General features: G+C 45.8%; 4 protein-coding genes across 4 annotated transcripts in view; 2 read left to right on the forward strand and 2 right to left on the reverse strand.

The window, feature by feature from the left end:
• The window catches only part of LOC106583702 (ceramide synthase 5), a 138,122-nt gene extending 136,514 nt beyond the window's left edge, over positions 1-1,608 (forward strand). Inside the window, exon 10 of the mRNA XM_082967691.1 lies at positions 627-1,608. Within this exon, the coding sequence (XP_082823817.1) occupies positions 627-809 (183 nt within the window). The 3' untranslated portion in view covers positions 810-1,608. The remainder of the gene's footprint in view (positions 1-626) is intronic.
• On the reverse strand, positions 1,596-2,123 carry cox14 (cytochrome c oxidase assembly factor COX14). Its single transcript, XM_045705137.2, has one exon. It carries the CDS (start codon positions 2,121-2,123, stop codon positions 1,944-1,946), a length of 180 nt encoding a protein of 59 aa, XP_045561093.2. The 3' UTR covers positions 1,596-1,943.
• A 506-nt stretch (positions 2,124-2,629) lies between these two features.
• Positions 2,630-4,071, forward strand: bcdin3d (BCDIN3 domain containing). The gene is made up of 2 exons (XM_014168195.3): positions 2,630-2,862; positions 3,070-4,071. The coding sequence occupies exons 1-2, from the start codon at positions 2,656-2,658 to the stop codon at positions 3,661-3,663; spliced, it is 801 nt and encodes a 266-aa protein (XP_014023670.1). The 5' UTR covers positions 2,630-2,655; the 3' UTR covers positions 3,664-4,071.
• A 194-nt stretch (positions 4,072-4,265) lies between these two features.
• Positions 4,266-8,356, reverse strand: LOC106583716 (vimentin A1). Its single transcript, XM_082967696.1, has 3 exons — positions 8,106-8,356; positions 7,245-7,291; positions 4,266-4,709 (listed from the first exon to the last, which is right to left on the reverse strand). The coding sequence occupies exons 1-3, from the start codon at positions 8,207-8,209 to the stop codon at positions 4,600-4,602; spliced, it is 261 nt and encodes an 86-aa protein (XP_082823822.1). The 5' UTR covers positions 8,210-8,356; the 3' UTR covers positions 4,266-4,599.
• Positions 8,357-25,928: the final 17,572 nt, after the last annotated feature.

The following is a 25,928-nucleotide window of genomic DNA, read 5'->3' on the forward strand; positions in this document are numbered from 1 at the left end:
TGAATACAGGCCCAGACATTTGGAGACTGTTGTGAATACAGGCCCAGACTTTTGGAGACTGTTGTGAATACAGGCCCAGACATTTGGAGACTGTTGTGAATACAGGCCCAGACTTTTGGAGACTGTTGTGAATACAGGCCCAGACATTTGGAGACTGTTGTGAATACAGGCCCAGGTTTTTGGAGACTATTGTGAATACAGGCCCAGACATTTGGAGACTATTGTGAATACAGGCCCAGACATTTGGAGACTGTTGTGAATACAGGCCCAGACTTGAGAACCTCAGGAGTGGAAATGTCATCATGTCATCTGCAGTAAGTATTCTATTTATGCCTTCATTTACTTTTCCCCCCAAACAATGTGGTTGTCATCTTTAGGAATATTAGGTATTTCTCACAGTTGCTCCTAAACTCCAGCATGTTCAGTTTGAGTTAGAATTAATGAAGGCAGTCTGTGACATTTTGACCTGCAATGGGTTACATATGAAGAGATCATGTTATTAATTTATGTGTAATTTACCTATGAAAATAAGGTGCATTATTCATTCAGACCTGGCAACCATGTTTCCAGGATGTCAAGCACGTCATCCACTTTGAATTATAACTTTGTATTTCTCTGTCTGTCAGGTGTCTAAGGATGACCGCAGTGACGTGGAGAGCAGCTCGGAGGAGGAGGCTGACACCAACGGGACCAACGACAGGGGGGTTAAAATGGCTTTCTCTCCAAAGGCAGAGAACGGCACCAATGGCACCAACGGCCACGCCGTCACCACTAAAAGCTGGCCACAGATACGCACCAGCAGCAGGTGATAGAGGAGTCTGCCATCTGATTCACACTATAGGGCCGAGCCAGGTCAAATATGTCTGGCCTGGTTACACTGCGCATCCACTATTTGTCGGAACTGTGCTGGAAAGGACAATGTCAGAGCCAGTACTATTCGGGTTGGCCCTATAGTGAGAATTAGGCATATCTGAGGCCTTTCCACTACCAGTTCATCCTATCCTAGATTACATCTTGAAGCGCTTGTCCAGCCTCATCCAGTTCCCTGGACGGTTTAACTCTGTTTCTTCATTCATCTGACTCTTAATAAATTTTTCTTCTTCAGAACTAACAATGATCGGTGACTATGACAGCATACGATGGATGAATAGACACACTACTGTGACCCATAGAATCAAAACTGATGAAATGAAGAAAAAAATGTGCATTCCCTGATGTCAAGTGAATGGGTCTGTAGATATTTGCAGTACCTTATGAACATAGAACATTTGCTTGTATTCCATTTGTTTAATGTGATGCTGCAGTTTGCTGGAGATGATCTATTCTCTCCTTTTTATTGGTCAGGTGAACTTGAGTTACTACTGTATATTTTAAGTAATTGTTCAGTTACTTTGTTTCTGCTCAGTTCTGTTGACTGTTTCTATATTATTAATATGAGACCAATGTTTAACATTTTTAAAATGTCTTTGGTAAAAAAATGCATACGAATTTAAATGTGAAGAAGCCAACAGAATCCTCTTCAGTGGAGATCATTCATAGATGTGGTGTGTATTAGGGCTAATAATGTGAGTGTTGAGTAGAGACAAAAATAGATGTTTATTTGTGTAAGATGTTTTTATTCATATTAACAGTTGGTACATAACTTTAAAGATCCCACCACACAAACTATGCTTCAGTGTGTCGTGAGCAAGTTATGATAAGACACTGATTTGACATTTAGTTTAAGCTGGAAGGAGTCAGTCCATTTTTCAGTCAACTCCAGTCCTCTGTCCCTTCTCCTTTTAGCAGACAAATGATGAAGTTGACAGTAAATGAAGAGTAGATTCTCCTTTACTCGTCTGGGCACACAAAACTTCCACACCCAAATAGTTATCACAGAAATGTCCCATGGGAGGAACAGAAATGTCCATGATTTTGTGGACAAACTATTCAGTTCCAGTCCTCTATGGCTTGAGGACCTCCACGTCTTGGTTTTCTGCCGCTACCTGCAGCTCTTTTTGCTTGTTCATGTAGCGGTATCCCCGCATGGTGCACAGGTATCCCCCGTAGAGTGTCAACAGCATCATGGAGGCGGAAAACCCCCGGTATCCGAAGTCGGCGAGTCGCTTTGCGGTGGTCAACATGGTGATGGTGTTCCTGGCGGAACCAAACACATGTGGGTCTCTGAGGAGGTTATATTCAGCAACGACAAGTTGTAGTACAACTAAGGGTAGCTACATAACGTACATCTCCTTGTTTACTCTTGTGTTTAACAATGTGGTTATCACAGATAACAAAATGCCAACATTTCAACAACAAAGTATAACATAAGTTAGTTAAAGACAGGGTATCTGATGGAATTTAGCTAGCTATCAAGGTTAGCAAGCTTTTATCAACACAATAAATACAAATTGTGATTTTTCCCGTTTGAAATTATATCTATGTAAATTGCATTGTCGCTTACCTTGTAAAATATGATAGATTATTGATACCCTTCTCAATGTCAACACACCTAGCTAGCTAGCTAACTTCTTCCGTAACTGAAAGCAACGGAGACTTGTGAGGGTCAAAAGTCGTCCGGTTCTTGAGTAATCCGTAGTGGGAGGAGCGGTATAGAAGTTCTGTAGATGTTTCCTAGGTCGGACGTATTTTGATGCTGCACACGTGGGAACAGCGATGGCAACATGTGGAGCAAAGAGTGAAGTTCTGGATGAAAAAGATGATCCTGGTGCAGCACCTTACGGCAATTTTATAAACTATTACACATTTAACCCACCAGAGAACCGTCTAAGCCTCATTCCGACCACACTTATTCAGGATTTGGGGTATGGCATAGACAGCAGTGAAACCATATTGATGCTGGATGTCGGCTGCAATTCAGGGGTAAGCTAAAGCTAGCTAAGATAGCCAGCTAACGTTAGCCACAGAAAGATTTAATCATGTTAACCATCCTTTACAAACTGATCCACCACCCACACACATTAAGACAACAATCACGGAGTTTCATCATCGGTGATTGAATACTTTGACTCAGTTGTTTGTCACTAGTGAAGTATTTTCTCGTATCTATCCATGTGTAATATATAACAGGACCTGACGGTGGCATTGTACAGACACCTCCAACCGAGAGTCTTGTCTGAAGACTCTACAACACCACCCGACTCTGATCTCCAACTCCTCGGCTTCGATCTGGACGAAACCCTGATCCTCCGGGCCCAACAGACCAACCCTTTTCCTCAGAACATCTCTTTCATTCCCTTAGACATCACTGAGGATGCTGCTAGCCAGACCCAGCTACAGGACTACCTGAGACAACATGGCGGCTTCCGCTTCCACCTCTCCCTGTGCCTGGCTGTTACCATGTGGGTTCACCTGAACCACGGAGACGCTGCCCTGCTGGGGCTCCTCTCCAGGCTGGCCTCCGTCAGCCAACATCTCCTCCTGGAGGCCCAGCCCTGGAAGTGCTACCGCTCGGCTGCCCGGAGGCTGAGGAAGCTAGGCCGGTCTGACTTTGACCACTTCAAGGAGTTAAAGATCAGAGGAGATGTGGCAGAACAAGCCAGTGAACACTTAGAGAAACACTGTGGGATGGCACTGATGCAGTGTTTTGGAAGTACCAGCTGGGATCGTAGACTGCTCCTCTTTAGGAGAAGAGAGACGATAGACCTACATTTATCCCAGTAGATAAAATGACTGGACTTGCGTATATGTTATGATGATTGTCTTAAAGGAGTACTCTGAAAACATTTGAAAATGTCTTCCATGACAATGAAGTGACAAGGTCCTAAGGAAATATGTATGTGCAGTGAAGGAACTCCAGATTCTGAGTCTTTAAGTGCAGTGAAGGACCAGTATGTTGATTGAACACTAGGAGGCAATAATACTCTGTTACTACTTGTAATACCGCCATACCTAGTGTATGCTTTCAGCTATGCATTTAACTGATCTTACTCTATTTTCTTCTTAATAGTGTATATGTTTTGGCAAACAATTATGAATGAACCATTGTGTGTGTAAGTATGAGAAATTAATTTAATCTTTTTATTTTTGGGAATGTTTTAAAAATAAGAATGAATAAAGCCCATGAATTTACTAGTCCAAAGCGTCATATCTCTTCAAATAACATGACCCCCTTCCTTCAGGGATCTCTAACCAATAGTGCAAAAAAGTTCATATTAAATGAATAGAAAAGAAGCAAGTGGTGTCCCGTGGTTTTTGACCTCATGACAACCATTCTCTCACTGCCTGAGGATGATGCTTTTTGTGTTTACATTATAGGCCTTGAGTACTCTCTTGTTCTTTATTTACAAACTTCTACAGCAAGTAGCACGAGCTGTGTTAAAAAAACATTTTACATTTTACATTAACATGAAATGACCAGTTGAAACTGCAAGTTTGTCTTTGTGTTTTCATTACAGAAACAACAATCAAAAGTTTGTATCCATCTAGCTACAAACAACTAGCTACAAAATCAAAACTATTAGATCGTGAATCATAATCTTATGGTATACTCTCCATGCACATAAACAAAAGAAGCAATACATGTGAAAGAGATGTGATATAAACTCTTATATACCGGTAATGGTTCTTCATCCACAGCCAGAAGGATCTGAGGGCTCTTCAGTGAGAGCTGAATCTGGAGCTGCCTTTTTGTTCAATCGTTTTAATCAGCAGCTTGGGTGTTGAGGAGCTGAAGCTGCTGTGGTATTTGTTACTGCTACTCATAGAACCTGAACAGAACACACCAGTCTAATGGTTAGAGCATAGAATTAGGAATTAGAATGCTAGGATGGACAGGAACCTTCTTATGATGGTATAAAGATAAGGGAGTTGGTCTACCATAGTTTGCTACTACTTTATTTTGATTAGCTAGCCAGTCCGTTTAGCTAGCCAGTTACATTTTTCAATTTAACTGCCAATATGATAACATTCCAACAATGCAGTCAATCCACGGCATACACTGGCTGAAATCAGTTGATGATAGGATTTACACAAGTTGTCAATGCAACGGGTACTTTTTTATTTTTTATTTAACCTTTATTTAACTAGGCAAGTCAGTTAAGAACAAATTATTATTTACAATGACGGACTAAAAGTACTGATACTGTATCATAATAGCACTCACAGCTTTCCACGAAAACAAAGATTTAGGTTGATGGTCTGTTTACATATATTTTAGAGACTATACAGAACATTTGTTTAAAACCTCTATAGACTATATTTATAGTTACAGTGTATTTGGAAAGTATTCAGACCTTAACTTTTTACACATTTTGTTATGTTACAGCCTTATTCTAAAATGTCTTTAAAAAAGATTCCCTCAATCTACACACAATACCCCATAATGACAAAGCAAAAATGGGTTTTTAGAAAATTTTGCAAAAAATAAATAAAACGAATGAAAATATTACATTTACATAAGTATTCACACCCTTTCTTTACTCAGTACTTTGTTGAAGCACCTTTGGCAGCAATTACAGCCTCTTGTCTTCTTGGGTATCACGCTACAACTTGGCACACCTGTATTTGGGGAGGTTCTCCCATTGTTCTCTGCAGATCCTCTCAAGCTCTGTCAGGTTGGATGGGGAGTGTCACTGCACAGCTATTTTCCGGTCTCTCCAGGGATGTTCGACCGGGCTCTGGCTGTGCCACTCAAGGACATACAGAGACTTGTCCTGAAGCCACTCCTGCGTTGTCTTGGCTGTGTACTTAGGGCCATTGTCCTGTTGGAAGGTGAACCTTAGCCCCAGTCTGAGGTCCTGAGCGCTCTGGAGCAGGTTTTCATCAAGGTTCTCTCTGTACTTTGCTCCGTTCATCTTTCCATCGATCCTGACTAGTCTCCCAGTCCCTGCCGCTGAAAAACATCCCCACACCATGATGCTGCCACCACCCTGCTTCACCGTAGGGATGGTGCAAGGTTTCTTCCAGACGTGAAGCTTGACATTCAGGCCAAAGAGTTCAATCTTGGTTTCATCAGATCAGAGAATCTTGTTTCTCATGGTCTGAGAGTCCTTTAGGTACCTTTTGGTAAACTCCAAGCAGGCTGTCATGTGCCTTTTACTGAGGAGTGGCTTCCGTCTGACCTGATTGGTGGAGTGCTGCAGAGAGCCTGACTAACCGGTGTCTGTATGTAGCCTCGCTACTTCTATAGCCTCGCTACTGTATATAGCCTGTCGTTTTACTGTTGTTTTATTTCTTTACCTACCTATTGTTCACCTAATACCTTTTTTGCACTATTGGTTAGAGCCTGTAAGTAAGCATTTCACTGTAAGGTCTACACCTGTTGTATTCGGCGCACGTGACAAATAAACTTTGATTTGATTTGATGGTTGTCCTTCTGGAAGGTTCTCCCATCTCCACAGAGGAACTCTGGAGTTCTGTCAGAGTGACCATCCCTGACCACATCCCTGACCAAGGCCCTTCTCCCCTGATTGCTCAGTTTGGCCGGGCGGCCAGCTCTAGGAAGAGTCTTGGTGGTTCCAAGCTTCTTCCATTTAAGAATGATGGAGGCCACTGTGTTCTTGGGGACCTTCAATGCTGCAGAAATGTTTTGGTACCCTTCCCCAGATCTGTGTCTCGACACAATCCTGTATCGGAGCTCTACGGACAATTCCTTCGACCTCATGGTTTGGTTTTTACTCTGACATGCACTGTCAACTGTGGGACCTTATATAGACAGATGTGTGCCTTTTGAAATCATGTCCAGTCAATTTAATTTACCACAGGTGGAATCCAATCAAGTTGTAGAAACATCTCAAGGATGATCAATGGAATCAGGATGCACCTGAGCTAAGTTTCGAGTCTCATAGCAAATTCTGAATACTTATGTAAATAAGGTATTTCTCTTTAAAATGTTAATACATTTACAAAAAATTCTAAAAACTTGTTTTCACTTTGTCATTATGGGGTATTGTGTGTAGATTGATGAGGGAAAACAATATTTAATACATTTTAGAATAAGGCTGTAAAGTAACAAAACGTGGAAAAACTCAAGTGGTCTGATTCCAAATGCACTGTATATGACAATATTTTAGGTTGACAATAATTCTATTACACAATTGCTGATATAAAATCTATATTGGCTGCCATTTTCAATCCATTCTGGAACTTAGTAATTTAATATGATCTCTATGGGTTGGAGCCTAAACATAAATGCTCGTGTTAAAAAAAAAAAATGCATTTTGTGTGATTCTAGTCCGTGGATGATAACATGAAATAGAGTACGTTTTCTGATGTATTTTTTTAGTAGTACATAGGCTACTTACTGTAGCTGGACACCGACTGGATATTGACAATAGATTGATGTCCAATCCTAGAAGAAATATAGATAGTGCCACTTCAGTTTCTGAAATACTTTAAAAACATTGTCCAGTCCTTGTTTAGAACCTCAATCCATAGAAAATGGTCATACTGAATCATGTCCCAGGTTTACCTGTCATCTCCCTCCGTATCTGTCCTCCTCTCTCTCCATACCTGTCCTCCACTCCCTCCATACCTGTCCTCCTCTCCCTCTATACCTGTCCTCCTCCCCTTCATACCTGTCCTCCTCCCCTTCATACCTGTCCTCCTCTCCCTCCATACCTGTCCTCCTCTCCCTCTATACTGTACCTGTCCTCCTTTCCCTCCATACCTGTCCTCCTCTCCCTCTATACTGTACCTGTCCTCCTCTCTCTCCATACCTGTCCTCCTCTCCCTCCATACCTGTCCTCCTCTCCCTCCATACCTGTCCTCTCCCTCCATACCTCTCCTCCTCGCCTGTCCTCCTCTCCCTCCATACCTGTCCTCCTCTCCCTCCATATCTGTCCTCTCCCTCCACACCTGCCCTCCTCTCCCTCCACACCTGTCCTCCTCTCCCTCCACACCTGTCCTCCTCTCCCTCCACACCTGTCCTCCTCTCCCTCCACACCTGTCCTCCTCTCCCTCCACACCTGTCCTCCTCTCCATCTATACCTGTCCTCCTCTCCCTCCATACCTGTCATCCTTTCCCTCCATACCGGGCATCCTTTCCCTCCATACCTGTCCTCCTTTCCCTCCATACCTGTCCTCCTCTCCATCCATACCTGTCCTCCTCTCCATCCATACCTGTCCTCCTCTCCCTCCATACCTGTCCCCCCCCCCCCCCATACCTGTCCTCCTCTCCCTCCAGTAGTTTTCTGTAGGTGGCTATCTCTATGTCCAGGGCCAGCTTGATGTTCATCAGGTCCTGGTACTCTCTGAGCTGCCTGACCATGTCTTGCTTGGCCCCCTGCAGAGCATCCTCCAGATCTCTGATCTTGGACTTGGCCTCCTTCACAGCCAGCTCCCCACGGCCCTCAGCATCAACGATCTGGTTCTCCAGGTTGGCACACTACGTGAGAGATAGGTATAGTTAGGGTTAGGTTAGAGACTTAGCCTCCTTCACAGCCAGCTATCTGCGGCCCTTCACCTCGGCTATCTGGTTCCCAGGTTGGCACGCTACGGGACATCAACAGCAGGGTTAAGGTTGCATCGATTTCATGGCATTTGCTTGCGTCATACCAAGTGGCACTTACAGCCTTAGCGCCACACTCCATGGCACGGCTGCTGAATCTTATGTCCGATAAAGTAGATCCCATCTGACAGGGTGTGTAGTGGCTTCCTTTCCTCTTTACCATAGCCACTGCCCAAGCGGGGTTGTTTGGTACGCATACAGTCCACACTCAAGGTTTCCAAAAAGCCAAACATTCAATGTGATCCAGGGATATGGTGCAACAAAAATGTTTATTCTTCTTATAACTAACAGGAAAATGAATATCCAATCAACTTAAAACATAGGTCACCTGATATGGAAAATACACAATATGACCTGTCTGTATGTCTGTATGTCTGTATGGTCAAAAAACTATACCGCTCCCGCGTCTAGCAAGGACTCCTCCCCCCAAAGGCCCAACTTCCTGCTTTTATCCTAACACACTTACTGTAGTACAATGAATGGGCAAGAGGGGGGGGACAAAACTAAGTTACACTAACAACAAATGAATACATCTCAATCAGGTAAATATAAATCATAAAGGTACGTACCTAATATTTAATCATATACATTCATATTTACACAAATATACATGGAGCTCTGAATGTTCTGTCTTTTATACAAATATGTCCAAATAGGCTCTAACATACCGGCCCCTAATTGTTGACTGCACTGAATGGACAACAATTACTTAATATTCAAACGTAGAGCCAATACACAAAACGTTCTATACCAGAGCACTATTACAGTTCATAGCTATATACAAATATACAAGGTGCCATATAGGAAAATAGTCTGTAGATCTCAGTCTGTTGAAGTGTTCAGGTGTTCAACTTCCAAAAATGTCAAGAGTATGACGTCCAAAAAATGTATGACTACGACATCAAAGAATGTAAGAGTACAACATCAACGAATCAGAGGTGCACGTGATTCAAAGATGGAGCACTGTGTATGTGTGTGTGTGTGTGTGTGTGTGTCTCACTCCGCCGACTCCAGGAGCAGGCAGAGTTTATTGATAGGTCTCTGTAAGATATTGGTCTTGGTCTTAACCATGACGCTCCGGACAAGACCTTTGGCCCCTGGCAAAGCCTCCACCACACGCCCCATTAGCCAAGAGTTCCTAGGGGCGGTGTCGTCGACGATGACCACAAGGTCACCAGGACTGAAGTTTCTCTTAGTTTTGTTCCACTTGTTCCGCTCCTGCATAAGTGGAAGATACTCCCTGATCCATCTCTTCCAGAAGAGGTCAGTAATATAGTGTACTTGCTTCCATCTCCTTCGTGAGTATAGGTCGCTTCTCTGGAATAGTCCTGGTGGCAGGACTGGCTTTGCTTTCAGATGAAGCAGATGGTTCGGAGTCAGGGGTTCTAGATCATTAGGGTCATTTGTTACAGTTGTGATTGGTCTGTCGTTCATGATTGCCTCAACTTCACACAAGGCTGTCTGCAAAGCCTCATCATCCAGTGCTTGCTCTTTAAGGACTGAATAGAGGATCTTTTTCACCAGTCGGATCAACCTCTCCCATACCCCCCCATGGTGGGCTCCAGAGGGAGGATTGAATGACCATGTCACTCCTTCCTTCAGTAATTCATTTTGAATCTTCTTGTGATCCAGCTCTTTCAGAGCTTCTCCTAGCTCTCTGTGTGTTCCAACAAAGTTGGTGCCATTGTCTGTTCTGATACTTGTGACTGGGCCCCTTCGACAGATGAACCTGCGCAGGGCATTGATGCAGGAATCAGTATCCAGATAACTAGCAACTTCTAGATGGACAGCTCGACTCACAAGGCAAGTAAAGATCACACCATACCGCTTCACATGAACGCGGCCTCGCTTCACCTCTATGGGGCCGAAGTAATCTATGCCCACATGGGTGAAAGGCGGCAAATCAGGTGACACCCGATCTTGTGGAAGGTCGGCCATCTTCTGTTCTCCAGCTCTAGCTTGCATCCGCCTGCAGAAGACACAGCTCTTAAGGATCTTCCTTGCTAAGGAGTTGGCACAGGGTATCCAATATCGCTGGCGAAGTCTAGAAAGCATGTGACCTCTCCCAGAGTGGCCAACCTGCTCATGGATGTGGAGTAAGATCAGTCTGGAGATGTAGGAGTCTTTGGGTAGGATCATAGGATTCTTTAGTTCCGTAGGCATAGCAGCTTTGCTTAACCTTCCACCCACTCGCAGAATGCCATTGTCAACAATTGGATCAAGCTTACAGATTGAGCCATTTCTCTTGGCACATTGTTTTCCTTTCACAACTAGTGCAATGTCTTGTTTATAGTGCTGTCGTTGCTCAAATCGAATGATGGCCTTTTCTGCTTCATCTAGGTCATCCACAGACAGACTTTCTTTTCCAAATGTCAGTTTGAACTTGTCAATTTGTTCCTTCAGTGAGTTTGTCAGACTCTGATCTGAACCTGGATCAGTTTGTGTGAGAACTTTCCTTTTCTGGCTTAACTGTAGAAGAAGTCTCTTCAGTTTCAGCATCCAGGCAACTGCTTTCTTCAAGCTGTTCCATGTTGAATAGTACTCGATCAGTTTGCTGGTCGGACTCTTTTCTTCCACACATGTACTGTTTACGATGACGTCTTTTCTCACCTCTGGATCATCTGAAGGGATGGAGCCAAGCTCCTCGGGGACTTCTGGCCATTGTGTTTCTGTTTTCTCCAGGAATTCTGGTCCTTTGCGCCATCTCTTTGAGTTCAGGAAAATTTCAACATGTAATCCTCTTGAAGCATCATCGGCTGGGTTGTGTTTGGAGTTCAAATACCTCCACTGTTTTGCTTTCGATAGGTCACGGATCATAGCAACCCTATTAGTCACAAAGTTATGGAATCTCTTGGTATCATTGCGGATGTATTTTAGCACAGACTGGCTGTCTGTCCAGAAAGTTGACTCCTCAAGTTCAATCTGGAGCTCCAACCTTAACATCCTGTCCACTCTCACTGCCAATGTTGCTGCAGCAAGTTCCAGTCTGGGGATCGTCATCTGCTTGAGTGGAGTGACCCTTGATTTCCCCAGTATGAATGCAATGTGGACCTTTCCCATACCGTTTGTGAACCTAAGGTAGCTTGCCGTGCCATAACCTTGCTCACTTGCGTCACCGAAGTGATGCAGCTGTGCGGTCTTGACTTGACCAAAGTTCTCAGGCATCATACACCTGCCTATCTGGAATCTGGAAAGCTGGTCTAGCTCTGAGAGCCATCTCTTCCATGAAATAGAGTGTTCTTCGGGGATGACTTCGTCCCATCCACACTTTAGCTTGCAGAGCACTTGAAGAATTTGCTTTGCCTTTAATACGAATGGGGCGAGGAAACCTAATGGATCATAAACAGAGCTGACAGTAGAGAGAATACCTCTTCTTGTAAGGGGTCTGTTCTTGACAATGACTCGGAAGGTAAACACATCTCTTTCAATGTTCCATCGGATTCCAATGTTCCATCGGATTCCAAGTGCTCTTTCAACAGGCAGCTTTTCTCTGTCCAGGTCCAGTTCTTTTATCTGCTTGGCTTTGTGTTCATCAGGGATAGAAGTCAGCACAGCACGGCTGTTGCCGACCCACTTGGTCAATTTGAACCCACCCTGAGAGCACACATCCCTGAGGTTTTTTGTGAGAGCTATGGCTTGTTCTTCTGTGGCCACTGACTTGAGGCAGTCATCAACGTAGAAGTTGGACTTCACTGTTTGAATCACCTCTTCATCGTACCTCTCACAGTTGTCTTCTGCAGTCTTTCGTAGTGCAAAATTTGCACAACTTGGAGAGGATATAGCACCGAAAAGATGTACTGTCATTCTGTACTCCTCCAATCTTTTGTTAGTGTCACCATCCGGCCACCATAGGAATCGCAGGAAGTCCAAGTCATCTTCGTGGACACGTACTTGATGGAACATTCCTTCGATGTCTGCCATCATGGCAATGTGCTCTTGCCGAAATCTTAGCAAGACTCCTATAAGCGTGTTTGCCAGGTCAGGGCCTTGAAGGAGTTCACTGTTAAGAGATGTACCTTTATAGGATGATGAACAGTCAAACACCACTCGTATTGTTCCTTTGCGCTTATGGTGAACGCCATGGTGTGGTATGTACCATACCTTGCCTTTCTTTCTGAGAAGCTGTTCTTGTGGTACCTTCTCGGCATAACCTTTTGTTATCATCTCTTCCATGAAGCCTTTGTACTCTGCAGCATAACCTTCATCCTTCTTAAACTTCCTGATGATATTTAGAGCCCGCTGCTTTGCCATGTCACGATTGTTCGGCAGGACTACCTGTTTGTTGCGAAAGGGCAACGGTAAGTAGTAGTGATGGTCTTTGAGGGTTATGGAGCTTGATACTATCTCCATAATCTTACGATCCTCAGCTGACATCTCACTCTTCTCTTCATACTCTCTCTCAGGGAAGTCATGGTTGTATTGATTTACAAGAAGAACCCCCAGGTTGGCCATTGAGATACGATTGGTCATCACCGTAGGACATCCAGATTCTTCTGCCATGGTACAATTGTTAAGAGGACCATTCATCATCCATCCAAAGATGGTTTTCACTGCATACGGTCCGTTGCCTTGGCTATTTATGATTTGCCAGGGTTCCATTGCCTTTGGAGCATTTCCGCCAATCAGGAGTTCGACGTCGGCATCAATTTCCTTCAACTGAACCCCTTTCAGGTATGGCCACCTTTTGAGATCTTTCTGAGTGGGAATGTTCTCTCTTGTCACTGGGATCTTATTTTGGGTGTAGACCTTTGGTAATGCAAGAAATGTGTTGCCTTCCACGTTGCCAAGCTCTAATCCAGATATCTCAAAGCTCTTGGTAGGACTCTCCTGCCCCATTGTGCGTAGCAGAATTTCAGTCTCACTGCATTTAGCATTCAGCTGCCTCATGAGTCTCTCCGTACAAAATGTTGCCGAGCTACCAGAATCGAGAAATGCATAGGTTAACACAGACTTGCTTCCATTTGCCACCTTTACTTGAACTGGCACAATTGCAAGTGCACAATCTGTACCGGCCCCGGTATCGTCACCAGCTTCCAGTGAGACAAGAGCACTGCTGACAGTCTCCTCCCGCTTTACTGCTACACCACTCATATCTGCCTTTTGAGATCTAAATCTCTCTCTTCCTTCAATGTGCAGGATAGTGGGGTGCTTTCTTTGACAGCTCTGACAGGTCATCCTTCTTTTACATTCTTTGCTTAAGTGTCCTCTCATCAAACAGCCAAAACAAAGGCCTTTTGATCTCAGAAACTCAACCTTGGATTCGTGTGGCTGTGCCTTCACCTGTTGGCAGTCGACCAATAAATGCTCTCCAGCACAAAATACGCATGAGGTACTGGGAGCGTCAGAAGGATAGGTGCCTGGTCTCTTTACATTTAATGTTTGTTCTTTTAGAGGTTTTTCAGAGTCACAATCTGCCACTACAGCTACTGCAGTGGCAAAGCTGCTTCCCCTACTCTTGGACTTGAACTGCTGTTTAAAGTCAGCTTCTGTTCTGGTTTTTAAAAACTTTTTGTTGAACAGGGGATCTTGAATATCTCCATACAACGGATCCTGCAGTATTTTGGCCTGTTTTTCCATGAACGTCACAAGGTCACTGAACTGGGCCCTCAGGTGTCTTCTCTCTAAAATATCACATGCCGTAGACCTCCATTTTTCCCTTAGTTTGTAGGGAAGTTTTGACATAATCAACTTTATGTTGGAGGGAAGATTAAGCTCTTCCATGTTCTGTAGGTCTTGCATAGCATTACAGCAACCTCTAAGATAGAGTGCATAGCCACCCAGTCCCTTTCCATCATCCGGTTTGATGTTTGTCCAGTTCCAAGCTTTTTCCATGTAAGCAGTGGTGACTTTGATTTCATTGCCAAAGTGTTCCTTTAACAACCTCTTGGCCTCTGCATAGCCTCTTCTGGCTTCCATATGCAGACAACTACGTACCAGATCCTTGGGCTGACCAGTGGTGTACTGTTCCAGGTAATAGAGCCTATCCTGGTGACTGCTGGTCTTCTCTTCTATACCATGTTCAAATGCACGCATGAATGGCCTAAAGTTTAGAGGATCACCGTCAAACATAGGTATCTCCCTAACAGGGAGTGTGGCCTGTTTGTGCTGTAGTACAAGGAGGTCAGCAATTTCATTCTGCCTTTGCATGACAGTAGAGAGGTTATCATGGCTGGTATTATCGCTGATACCTGCAGTGTTGATTCTGTGTTGATTGCTAGACCTTGCTGTAGGCTGCTGAAGGGTGTGGTTCATGACAGTTTTCTGAATAGGTTTTGATGGCTTTGTTGTCGGTTGTTGTAAAACCCTTTGTAGTGGGGTCTTTGGAACTGCACCTAATGCAGCAAACTCAACAGGTGATGGTTCAGGTTCCACATAGACCTCGGGCTCCTGGTTCTCAAAATAAGAGTTCATTCCATCTTCTTGGCTTAGTAAATGGGCTGCCACAGCATGGGATTGAGAAGTTGACTCAACACTCTCCAGGACCTTCAGTCTGGCATTATATGCTGCTATGTCCGTTTCCAGTGCCATTTTCTCCATCCTAACATTCAGTTGAGCTCTCTGTTGTTCCAGTTGAGCTTTCTGTTGTTCCAGTTGAGCTTTCTCCAGTTCCAGTGCATGCTTGTCCTGTAATGATGCTTGGCGAGCTAGTAGAGCTGCTCGTTCTGCCTAAGCTTTTAAGCGTGCAGAGGACACTGAGGAAGCCGTCTTAGAATACTTTGTTTTACTTGATGTTTTTGACACATTGGAAATGCTGTCGTGTGGTTCAATGAGCGTTTGTGGCTCAACTTCAGCTTTTTTCCATATTTCCACCTCTTTCAGGAAATGTTCATAAGTTCTCATTCTTGGTTGATAATAGTTCATGCTCTCCTGTTCTTGTTCCTCCTCTGTGACCAGCTCTAGCACAGATTCATGAGCATTCTTAAAGTCATTGAGAACAGCATCAAATGCTTCAAGACTCTCATTCACAGTTTCAATTTTTCCTCCATCAACAAGAAGGACTTTTATTTCATTCATTTTGCGTGTACACGCTCCAAGTTTGCCTCTCCGGGCTGCATATAGTGAATTTAAATGATCCTCTGCCCTCTCCAGTGGAGTCTTATTTGGGATTTCATCCTCCATCATTCACTTTTAGTTCACTCAATTTACAATGACACAGTTGTTGGTTTGATTGTTAAACGTAATGCCCCTTTAGACCTCCTGTAATGCTTTAAAACACAGTCATCCATTTCAGCATATTGACCCATTTTGAATTGAACATGTGCAAGTTCGGCATTTTAGTTGCGATTTAAACATTTCATCCCTTTATACGTTTTGTCCCTTTAATGAAGTTTGAACACGCAGTATCACTCGTTGCGTGGATGCATTGCATTTCCACGTTAGGCCAAATATTAGACATATGATTAGGTTACATTGTGCATAGGATCTCAGTGTTTCCCAAACTTAAACTTCTTAATTGTTTTCACAGCGCTGTGTTTTGAATTCCATTCCCAAGTTTATCAAACATTCCAATTATAAGCACATTTGCGCTTCCATAATATGCACGATCAAACAATCGCATTGAACAGGGCAGCTCATTCATTCGCAGTGGTTATTCACGGCTGGCGAATTCTAGGAGTTCAAGTCCTTCCAAGCGAGCTGTCCTTATGGTATGAATGCAATTACAAATAGAACAATATCCAGCGTGTGTCCAAAACCGGAGATTTCCTTCCGATAGCAATCCTTCACGGAGTTTTTTGACTTGATTGTAGTGGCTTCCTTTCCTCTTTACCATAGCCACTGCCCAAGCCTGAAGCGGGGTTGTTTGGTACGCATACAGTCCACACTCAAGGTTTCCAAAAAGCCAAACATTCAATGTGATCCAGGGATATGGTGCAACAAAAATGTTTATTCTTCTTATAACTGTCTGTCTGTCTGTCTGTCTGTCTGTCTGTCTGTCTGTCTGTCTGTCTGTCTGTCTGTCTGTCTCGTCTGACTGTCTGTCTGTCCTCGTCTGTCTCTCTCTCTCTCTCTCACTCTCCGTCTCTCTCTCTCTCTCTCTCTCTCTCTCTCTCTCTCTCTCTCTCTCACACCTCCCCTCTCTCTCCAAGCTGTGCAGTAGAATACAGAATACTACTTGCTTATTTTGTGTTAACTGTTTAAGTTACGAATTGTTTAAGTTCATTTCTGTGCAAGTTTGGCTGGAGAACCAGTTAGACACCTTATTCCCTCACCACTGTCCTCTCCCTGGTCCCACACGGCGCACCCCCCCTCTCTCTTTCTGTCGCTCTCTCTCTTTCTCTCGCTCTCTCTGTCTGTCCTGTCTGTCTGTCTGTCTGTCTGTCTGTCTGTCTGTCTGTCTGTCTGTCTGTCTGTCTGTCTGTCTCTCTGTCTCTGTCTCTGTCTCTCTCTCTCTCTCTCTCTCTCTCTCTCTCTCTCTCTCTCTCGCTCTCTCGCTCTCTCTCGCTCTCTCTCTCTCTCTCTCTCTCTCTCTCTCTCTCTCTCTCTCTCTCTCTCTGCATGCTGGGAGTTTTTTTTGGAGTTTGAGTGTTTGGTGCGGAGGACTCTGTCCTAACTAACTTTCTAGACTCTTTTCTTGATCTTTTTCTTACATTTTTTTTCTATGGTGGAGGGTTAATGCAATATTTGTTTTAGCGGTATCCACCGTTTTTTTTCAGAGTTAGGGTGGAAGAAGACAGAGTAAGGTTTCTGGGGTTTGCAAGGTGTGGTATGCGCGATGGCTTCTCAGCCTAGCGCGGAGGAGACGCTGTCGATACGGCATGGATTCAGGTGTGTTCCTGAGAATGGAGTTAAGGTGGAGGAGGTTCTGCTCGCGGTCAGCGAACAGGTAGGAGCTGAATTTATACATTCTGCTTCTAGAATGAACAAAGCGGTGGTGGTGTTCATGAAAAGAGAAAATTTGGTTGGTAGGCTAATTGCTAGCGGAATATTTGTAAGGGATGTGTTGGTGCCAGTTTTACCTCTTTCTACCCCTTCGACAAGAGTAGTTGTTGCAAATTTACCTCCGTTTATTACGGACGATCAAATCAGGAAAGAGCTGAGTCGTTTGGGCAAGTTTGCTAGCGGGTTTCGTGTACTGTCGGCAGGTTTTCAGGCAGCTGCTGTTAAGCACGTTGTTTCGTTCCGGAGGCAAGGTGTTTATGTTCCTGAACAACAATGAGCAACAGCTAAATGTGCATTTTTAAAGTGAGGCATGGGGAGGGGCTCTATGCAGGGTTTGCCAGCACAGACAGTCTACGGTGTTTTGAGTGTGGGGATTTGGGGCATAAGAGCTTTGCGTGCCCACATAAAGGCCGTAGACAAAGTGAGGGTACAAGCGCCGGTGGGGGAAATCGAGGTCAAAGTGCAGGGGGAAATGAGATGCGGACAGCAGAGGCTGGGCCCTAGTCATGCCAGGGATGGTGGGGTAGCTGAGGCTGGGCTAGTAAGGCGGATGGTGGGGAGGAGGCGGCTAGCAGAGAGATGGTGGTGTAGCGGAGGCTGGGTCTAGTAGGCTAGAGATGGTGGGCTAGTAGAGGCTAAGCAGATGGTGGGGTAGGGAGGCTGGGTCTAGTCAGACTAGAGATGGTGAGGGAGGCTGGGTCTAGTCAGACTAGAGATGGTGGTGTAGTGGAGGCTGGGTCTAGTCAGGCTAGAGATGGTGGTGTAGCGGAGGCTGGGTCTAGTCAGGCTAGAGATGGTGGGGTAGTGGAGGCTAAGCCTAGTCAGGCTAGAGATGGTGGGGTAGCTGAGGCTGGGCTTAGCTATGATATGGAGGATGGTGTAAATGATGCTGGGCCTAGTCATGCTATGGAGGGTGGTGTAGAGGATGCTAGGTCTAGTCAGGTTATGCTAGTGGATGAGGAGAGTATAGTGGGGAAGTGTAAGAGACTAGGGGGGAGGAGGAGGGTGCCAAGCGGAAAAGGAAAAAGGGTGTGGTTAAAGGCACAATGGAAATTTTGCCTGTTGCTGTGGGAGATGCCATGACCAGAGAGGAAGAGCAGGTGGTCAGGGTGGGAGATAGAGATGAGGAGGAAAGTGAGTCTGAGGAAGAGGATGAGGAGATATTTTTTTCAGACTCCTCTTCAATAGGCCCGGAGCTGACAGCCAGTCAAGCAGAGGGGTCTAAGTACACATTGAGAGAACTGACAAGGTTCCTGAATGAGACCAAGGGAAAAAAAGTTAATCTTGAGGCTTTTTTCCCTGATTCAAGAAAGTTTGTACGATCAGTACAACATGCTGTGAAAAATGAGGGGCATGGTGTCCCTCTCACCCAGGAAACGGTTTAGGTTGAGGAAGTGGGTCACAACAGTGCGTAAGGGTTTACCTTCGGACACTGTTTAGATGTATACTTTCTTTCTGACACTGGGACTTTTGAGCTTTGCTATTGGTCTTTTTTCTCTGCTGGCTTTTCTCCCACTTCTTATGGAGACTCTACGGGTAGGCTCGCTCAATATAAATGGCGCCAGAGATGCGGGAAAGAGGAGTGTGTTGGGTGAATATGTAAAACAAAAAAAAGTACAGGTGTTGTTTCTGCAGGAGACACATAGTGATGTGTTGAATGAAGTCGATTGGGGGCTCTGGTGGAAAGGGGCAAGTGTGTTGAGCCATGGGACAAATCTTAGTGCAGGAGTGGCAGTCCTTTTTGCACCGGGTCTGTCTGTAAAAATGTGCTCCTCAAAGGAGGTGTGTAGGGGTAGGCTCCTTGTTGTTAAAGCAGAAATCAACAACATGGGTTTTGTCTTTATAAATGTGTATGCGCCTAACACAGGGAGAGAAAGAGGGGTTCTATTTGGGAGTCTTAGACAGGAACTCTCACAGGTAGCGCCTGAGGAGACACTGGTGGTCGGAGGGGACTGGAACTGCACAATGGATTTTACAAAAGACAGAAATGGGGAAGAGCCTCATTCAGTGTCAGTGGGAGTGTTAAGGGACATTATTAATCAGTTCGACTTAGTGGATGTTTGGAGAACTAAACATCCGAACACAAGACAGTACACATGGGTGAAGGTTTTTGGGGCTAGGGTGAGTGCAGCCCGACTTGATCGGTTTTATATGTCTAGGAATCGGAGCAATAGGCTGTTGGGCGCTACCATTCTCCCGGTGGGGTTTTCCGATCATCACATAACCATGGCTCGGCTGTCTATTTCACCAGGGCCCCGGCAGGCATCCTATTGGAAATTCAATGTAAAGCTCTTACAAGATGCCACTTTTTGCGCAGGTTTCCAGACCTTCTGGGAAAGGTGGAGGCAGCAAATAGAGGAGTATGAGTCTCTGAGCCAATGGTGGGATGTGGGGAAAGTCCAAATTCGGCTTTTCTGTCAACAATACACAGCTCTCTCATCCTCAGAGGCTAGGAGAGTATTGGGGGAACTAGAGCGGTGTATTAGTGAGATGGAGGTAGAGATGGTGGGGCAAGGCAATGTAGGCCTCCAGGCTAATTTAGCTGAATTACGCAGGGACCTGGGCAGTTTTTTCCAGGTTAAAGCAAAGGGAGCACTTGTAAGAGCTAGATTCTCCATGCTCAAGGAGATGGATGCTCCCAGCTCCTTCTTCTTTGGTTTGGAAAGACAGAGCAGTGAAGCCAAGGGTATGCATTGTCTACGGCTGTCTGATGGGCGGGTGACCTCTGTGGTGGGTGAGATGCGGGAGCGGACTGTGGAGTTTTATACTGAATTGTATAGGGCAGAAGAGTGTGATCCTTTGTGTGCTCAGGTCTTGTTCACAGAACTCCCTAAACTCTCTCTGGCACAGAGGGACGATTTGGACGTTCCTCTGTTGTCCCAAGAACTGGCAGAGGCCGTAACCCAGATGTCCCCCGGTCGTGCACCGGGGGTCGATGGACTCCCAGTGGAGTTTTATAAAAAATTCTGGGGAATAATTGGACAGGACTTCTTTTGCGTGTTGCGTGAATGCATCGGGGTAGGAGAGTTGCCGATGAGCTGCCGTCGGGCGGCTCTGACTCTCCTGCCCAAAAAAGGGGACTTGTGTGAACTTAAGAACTGGAGGCCTGTGGCATTGCTCTGTGCGGACTACAAGATATTTGCCAAGGTCCTCTCTAACAGACTGAAGTCCCACTTGGACTCGATAGTACATAAGGACCAAACATATTGTGTACCGGGACGCTCAATCACGGACAACCTGTTCTTAATTAGGGACATGTTGGACTTGTCGAGAGGTTCTAATGTGAACTTTGGACTGGTCTCTTTAGATCAAGAGAAGGCTTTTGACAGAGTGGACCATGAATATCTGTTTAATGTGATGTCTGTGTTTGGGTTTGGGAGGAGTTTTTTTGACCTGTGTGAAGCTGTTGTATGCTGGGGCATCATGTATGGTTAAGGTGGGAGGGGGGCTCAGTAGGCCAGTCTGGGTGAGACGGGGCATTAGACAAGGATGCCCTCTATCTGGGCAGTTATACACATTAGCCATTGAGCCTTTTTTAGGCCTGCTACGCAGGAGACTGCAGGGAGTGTGCTGGACAGGTATGGGTGTGGTGACAGGCATAGCAGTGTCAGCATATGCAGATGATGTCTCTGTGATGGTCAGGGATGGTCAAGATATGCAGGCACTGGAGACCAGTCTGAAGGTGTACGAGGGAGCTTCATCAGCTAAGGTAAACTGGGGCAAGAGCAAAGCTCTGTTATGTGGGGCATGGGGGGATAGGGCTCCTCCTCTGCTTCCAGGGGGTTTTGCAGTGGGGTTGTGAAGGGCTTAAAGTGTTGGGGGTGTACCTGGGCTCGGAGAGGTGGGTCAGGAAGAACTGGGAGGGGCTGTCACAGGCAGTGGTGTCAAGACTGGCCAGGTGGAGGTGGCTCCTGTCCCAAGTGTCATATAGAGGGAGGGTGCTGATAATTAACAACCTGGTGGCATCCTCCCTGTGGCATAAACTGGCTGTCCTCAACCCCCCCCGCCGGTCTGCTCGCAGACCTGCAACGCAAGCTGGTGGACTTCTTCTGGTCGGGCCATCACTGGCTGAGGGCGGCGGTGTTGTATATGACCGTCCACGAAGGAGGACAGGGCCTGGTGGAACTGGAGAGCAGGATGGCTGCTTTCCGGCTAAAGGCGGCACAGAGACTGCTGTACCATACTGATGTTGGCTGGAGGGAACCAGCATGCGCGCTGCTGAGGAGAGCTGGAGATTTAGGGTTGGACCGGCAGCTGTTCCTCATGAAGCTGGAGAGGCTGAGTACAGCAGGTCTCTCCGATTTTTACTCTGCGGTGCTGAGGGCCTGGCAGCTGCTAAGGCACACACGAGAAGGGGGTGTGGAGCCTGGGCTGTGGGTGTGGGAGGAGCCTATCTTCCACAACCCAGCCATCCCTTTGAGATCGGTCCAGTCGGCCACCCTGCAGAGGCAACTGATGGCAGGGGGTGGTAAAAAGGCTGGGTGACTTGAGACTCCTGGGAGAGGAGGGGTGGAAAAGCCCGGAAGTCTTGGCACAGCAAACAGGAATAACGTCGCTTAGGCTGCTGGAGAGATTCCTGGAGGAGGTCCAGGAGGCACTGTCTGAGCCGGTAAGGGGGATGTTTGAGCAGCCAAAGGGAGAGGGGCCACCAATGTTTCCGCCACTGCAGGTGACGGCAGAGACTGGAGACTGGCAAGGGGGTCTGGAGGACTTGTTAGATTTTAACACTCCGAGCCTGGGGGAGTTTGAAGGGGTGGGAGGTAAAGCCCTCTACAACCTCTGTGTTAAGGTGAGGAACATTAGGAGCCTAACAGGAGTGAAGGCACATCAGTGGCAGGGGGTATGTGGGGTGGAGAGTATGGTGGGTTTTAGATGGAGGGGGCTCTACAAACCCCCAGTACCAAAGAGGTCAGGGGACCTCCAGTGGAGGGTTCTACATGGAGCCCTGGCCACTAACAGCTGGTTGGCACGGGTTGAACCGGGAGTCGGGCAGGAGTGTCATTTCTGTAAAATGAAAGAAACTGTGATTCATGTGTTTTCTGTGTGCACCAGGTTAATGCCATTAATGTCTCTGTTGGAATGTCTGTGTGAGAGGTTGGGGGTGGTCTTTACTGTTGGGGTGTTCATAATGGGATACAGGTATTCAAGTAAGGAGAAGGAAAAATGTGTTTTGTTGAATTTTCTGTTTGCTCAGGCAAAGTTAGCTATTTGGCTAACAAGGAGGAACAGGGTCAAAGGTGGGGGGATAACAGACCCTTTATTATTGTTTAATGGGATGGTCTCTGCGCGCCTTAGGGTTGAGTTTGAGTTCTATAAAATGATAAAAAGTGTGGAGATGTTTCAGGAGATATGGTGTGTTGGGGGGGCTGTCTGTATAGCTGGGGAAGATGTTTTGGATATACGGTTGTAGGAGTGGGTATTGTCTTGAGTATTGTGATGTTGGCTTGTATCATGTGGTTGCTGGAAAGGCGAGTATGGTACATGTATGCATTACAGGATGTATTCTTGGTTTTATTTTTAAGGGGGAGGTTGGGTGGTGAGTTTTAAATGAAATGAGAATGTTTCAGTAAAGAAAGACGAAAAAGTCAAAGTCTCTCTCTCTCTCTCTCTCACCCTCCCTCTCTCTCCAAGCTGTGCAGTAGAATACAGAATAGTACTTGCTTATTTTGTGTTAACTGTTTAAGTTACGAATTGTTTAAGTTCATTTCTGTGCAAGTTTGGCTGAAGAACCAGTTAGACACCTTATTCCCTCACCACTGTCCTCTCCCTGGTCCCACACGGCGCACCCCCCTCTCTCTTTCTGTCGCTCTCTCTCTTTCTGTCTGTCTGTCTGTCTGTCTGTCTGTCTGTCTGTCTGTCTGTCTGTCTGTCTGTCTGTCTGTCTGTCTGTCTGTCTGTCTGTCTGTCTGTCTGTCTGTCTGTCTGTCTGTCTCTCTCTCTCTCTCTCTCTCTCTCTCTCTCTCTCTCTCTCTCTCTCTCTCTCTCTCTCTCTCTCTCTCTCTCTCTCTCTCCCTCTCTCTCCAAGCTGTGCAGTAGAATACAGAATAGTACTTGCTTATTTTGTGTTAACTGTTTAAGTTACGAATTGTTTAAGTTCATTTCTGTGCAAGTTTGGCTGAAGAACCAGTTAGACACCTTATTCACTCACCACTGTCCTCTCCCTGGTCCCACACGGCGCACCCCCCCTCTCTCTTTCTGTCGCTCTCTCTCTTTCTGTCTGTCTGTCTGTCTGTCTGTCTGTCTGTCTGTCTGTCTGTCTGTCTGTCTGTCTGTCTGTCTGTCTGTCTGTCTGTCTGTCTGTCTGTCTGTCTGTCTCTCTCTCTCTCTCTCTCTCTCTCTCTCTCTCTCTCTCTCTCACCCTCCCCTCTCTCTCCAAGCTGTGCAGTAGAATACAGAATAGTACTTGCTTATTTTGTGTTAACTGTTTAAGTTACGAATTGTTTAAGTTCATTTCTGTGCAAGTTTGGCTGAAGAACCAGTTAGACACCTTATTCACTCACCACTGTCCTCTCCCTGGTCCCACACGGCGCACCCCCCTCTCTCTTTCTGTCTCTCTCTCTCTCTCTCTCTCTCTCTCTCTCTCTCTCTCTCTCTCTCTCTCTCTCCCTCTCTCTCTCTCTCTCTCTCACCCTCCCCTCTCTCTCCAAGCTGTGCAGTAGAATACAGAATAGTACTTGCTTATTTTGTGTTAACTGTTTAAGTTACGAATTGTTTAAGTTCATTTCTGTGCAAGTTTGGCTGAAGAACCAGTTAGACACCTTATTCACTCACCACTGTCCTCTCCCTGGTCCCACACGGCGCACCCCCCCTCTCTCTTTCTGTCGCTCTCTCTCTTTCTGTCTGTCTGTCTGTCTGTCTGTCTGTCTGTCTGTCTGTCTGTCTGTCTGTCTGTCTGTCTGTCTGTCTGTCTGTCTGTCTGTCTGTCTGTCTGTCTGTCTGTCTGTCTGTCTGTCTGTCTGTCTGTCTGTCGCTCTCTCTCTCTCTCTAACTCTCTCTCTCTCTCTCTCTCTCTCTCTCTCTCTCTCTCTCACCCTCCCCTCTCTCTCCAAGGCTGTGCAGTAGAATACAGAATAGTACTTGCTTTATTTTGTGTTAACTGTTTAAGTTACGAATTGTTTAAGTTCATTTCTGTGGCAAGTTTGGCTGAAGAACCAGTTAGACACCTTATTCCCTCACCACTGTCCTCTCCCTGGTCCCACACGGCGCACCCCCCTCTCTCTTTCTGTCGCTCTCTCTCTTTCTGTCTGTCTGTCTGTCTGTCTGTCTGTCTGTCTGTCTGTCTGTCTGTCTGTCTGTCTGTCTGTCTGTCTGTCTGTCTGTCTGTCTGTCTGTCTGTCTGTCTGTCTCGCTGTCTCTCTCTCTCTCTCTCACTCTCCGTCTCTCTCTCTCTCTCTCTCTCTCTCTCTCTCTCTCTCTCTCTCACCCTCCCCTCTCTCTCCAAGCTGTGCAGTAGAATACAGAATAGTACTTGCTTATTTTGTGTTAACTGTTTAAGTTACGAATTGTTTAAGTTCATTTCTGTGCAAGTTTGGCTGAAGAACCAGTTAGACACCTTATTCACTCACCACTGTCCTCTCCCTGGTCCCACACGGCGCACCCCCCTCTCTCTTTCTGTCGCTCTCTCTCTTTCTGTCTGTCTGTCTGTCCTGTCTGTCTGTCTGTCTGTCTGTCTGTCTGTCTGTCTGTCTGTCTGTCTGTCTGTCTGTCTGTCTCTCTGTCTGTCTCTCTGTCTCTCTCTCTCTCTCTCTCTCTCTCTCTCTCTCTCTCTGTCTCTCTCTCTCTCTCTCTCTCTCTCTCTCTCTCTCTCTCTCTCTCTCTCTCTCCAAGCTGTGCAGTAGAATACAGAATAGTACTTGCTTATTTTGTGTTAACTGTTTAAGTTACGAATTGTTTAAGTTCATTTCTGTGCAAGTTTGGCTGAAGAACCAGTTAGACACCTTATTCCCTCACCACTGTCCTCTCCCTGGTCCCACACGGCGCACCCCCCTCTCTCTTTCTGTCGCTCTCTCTCTTTCTGTCTGTCTGTCTGTCTGTCTGTCTGTCTGTCTGTCTGTCTGTCTGTCTGTCTGTCTGTCTGTCTGTCTGTCTGTCTGTCTGTCTGTCTGTCTGTCTGTCTCTCTCTCTCTCTCTCTCTCTCTCTCTCTCTCCCCTCTCTCTCCAAGCTGTGCAGTAGAATACAGAATAGTACTTGCTTATTTTGTGTTAACTGTTTAAGTTACGAATTGTTTAAGTTCATTTCTGTGCAAGTTTGGCTGAAGAACCAGTTAGACACCTTATTCACTCACCACTGTCCTCTCCCTGGTCCCACACGGCGCACCCCCCTCTCTCTTTCTGTCGCTCTCTCTCTCTGTCTGTCTGTCTGTCTGTCTGTCTGTCTGTCTGTCTGTCTGTCTGTCTGTCTGTCTGTCTGTCTGTCTGTCTGTCTGTCTGTCTGTCTGTCTCTCTCTCTCTCTCTCTCTCTCTCTCTCTCTCTCTCCTCTCTCTCTCTCTCTCTCTCTCTCTCACCCTCCCCTCTCTCTCCAAGCTGTGCAGTAGAATACAGAATAGTACTTGCTTATTTTGTGTTAACTGTTTAAGTTACGAATTGTTTAAGTTCATT

The sequence above is a fragment of the Salmo salar genome, chromosome 22 (genome assembly GCF_965601325.2).
Source record: "Salmo salar chromosome 22, fSalSal1, whole genome shotgun sequence".
Taxonomy (NCBI): Eukaryota; Metazoa; Chordata; class Actinopteri; order Salmoniformes; family Salmonidae; genus Salmo; species Salmo salar.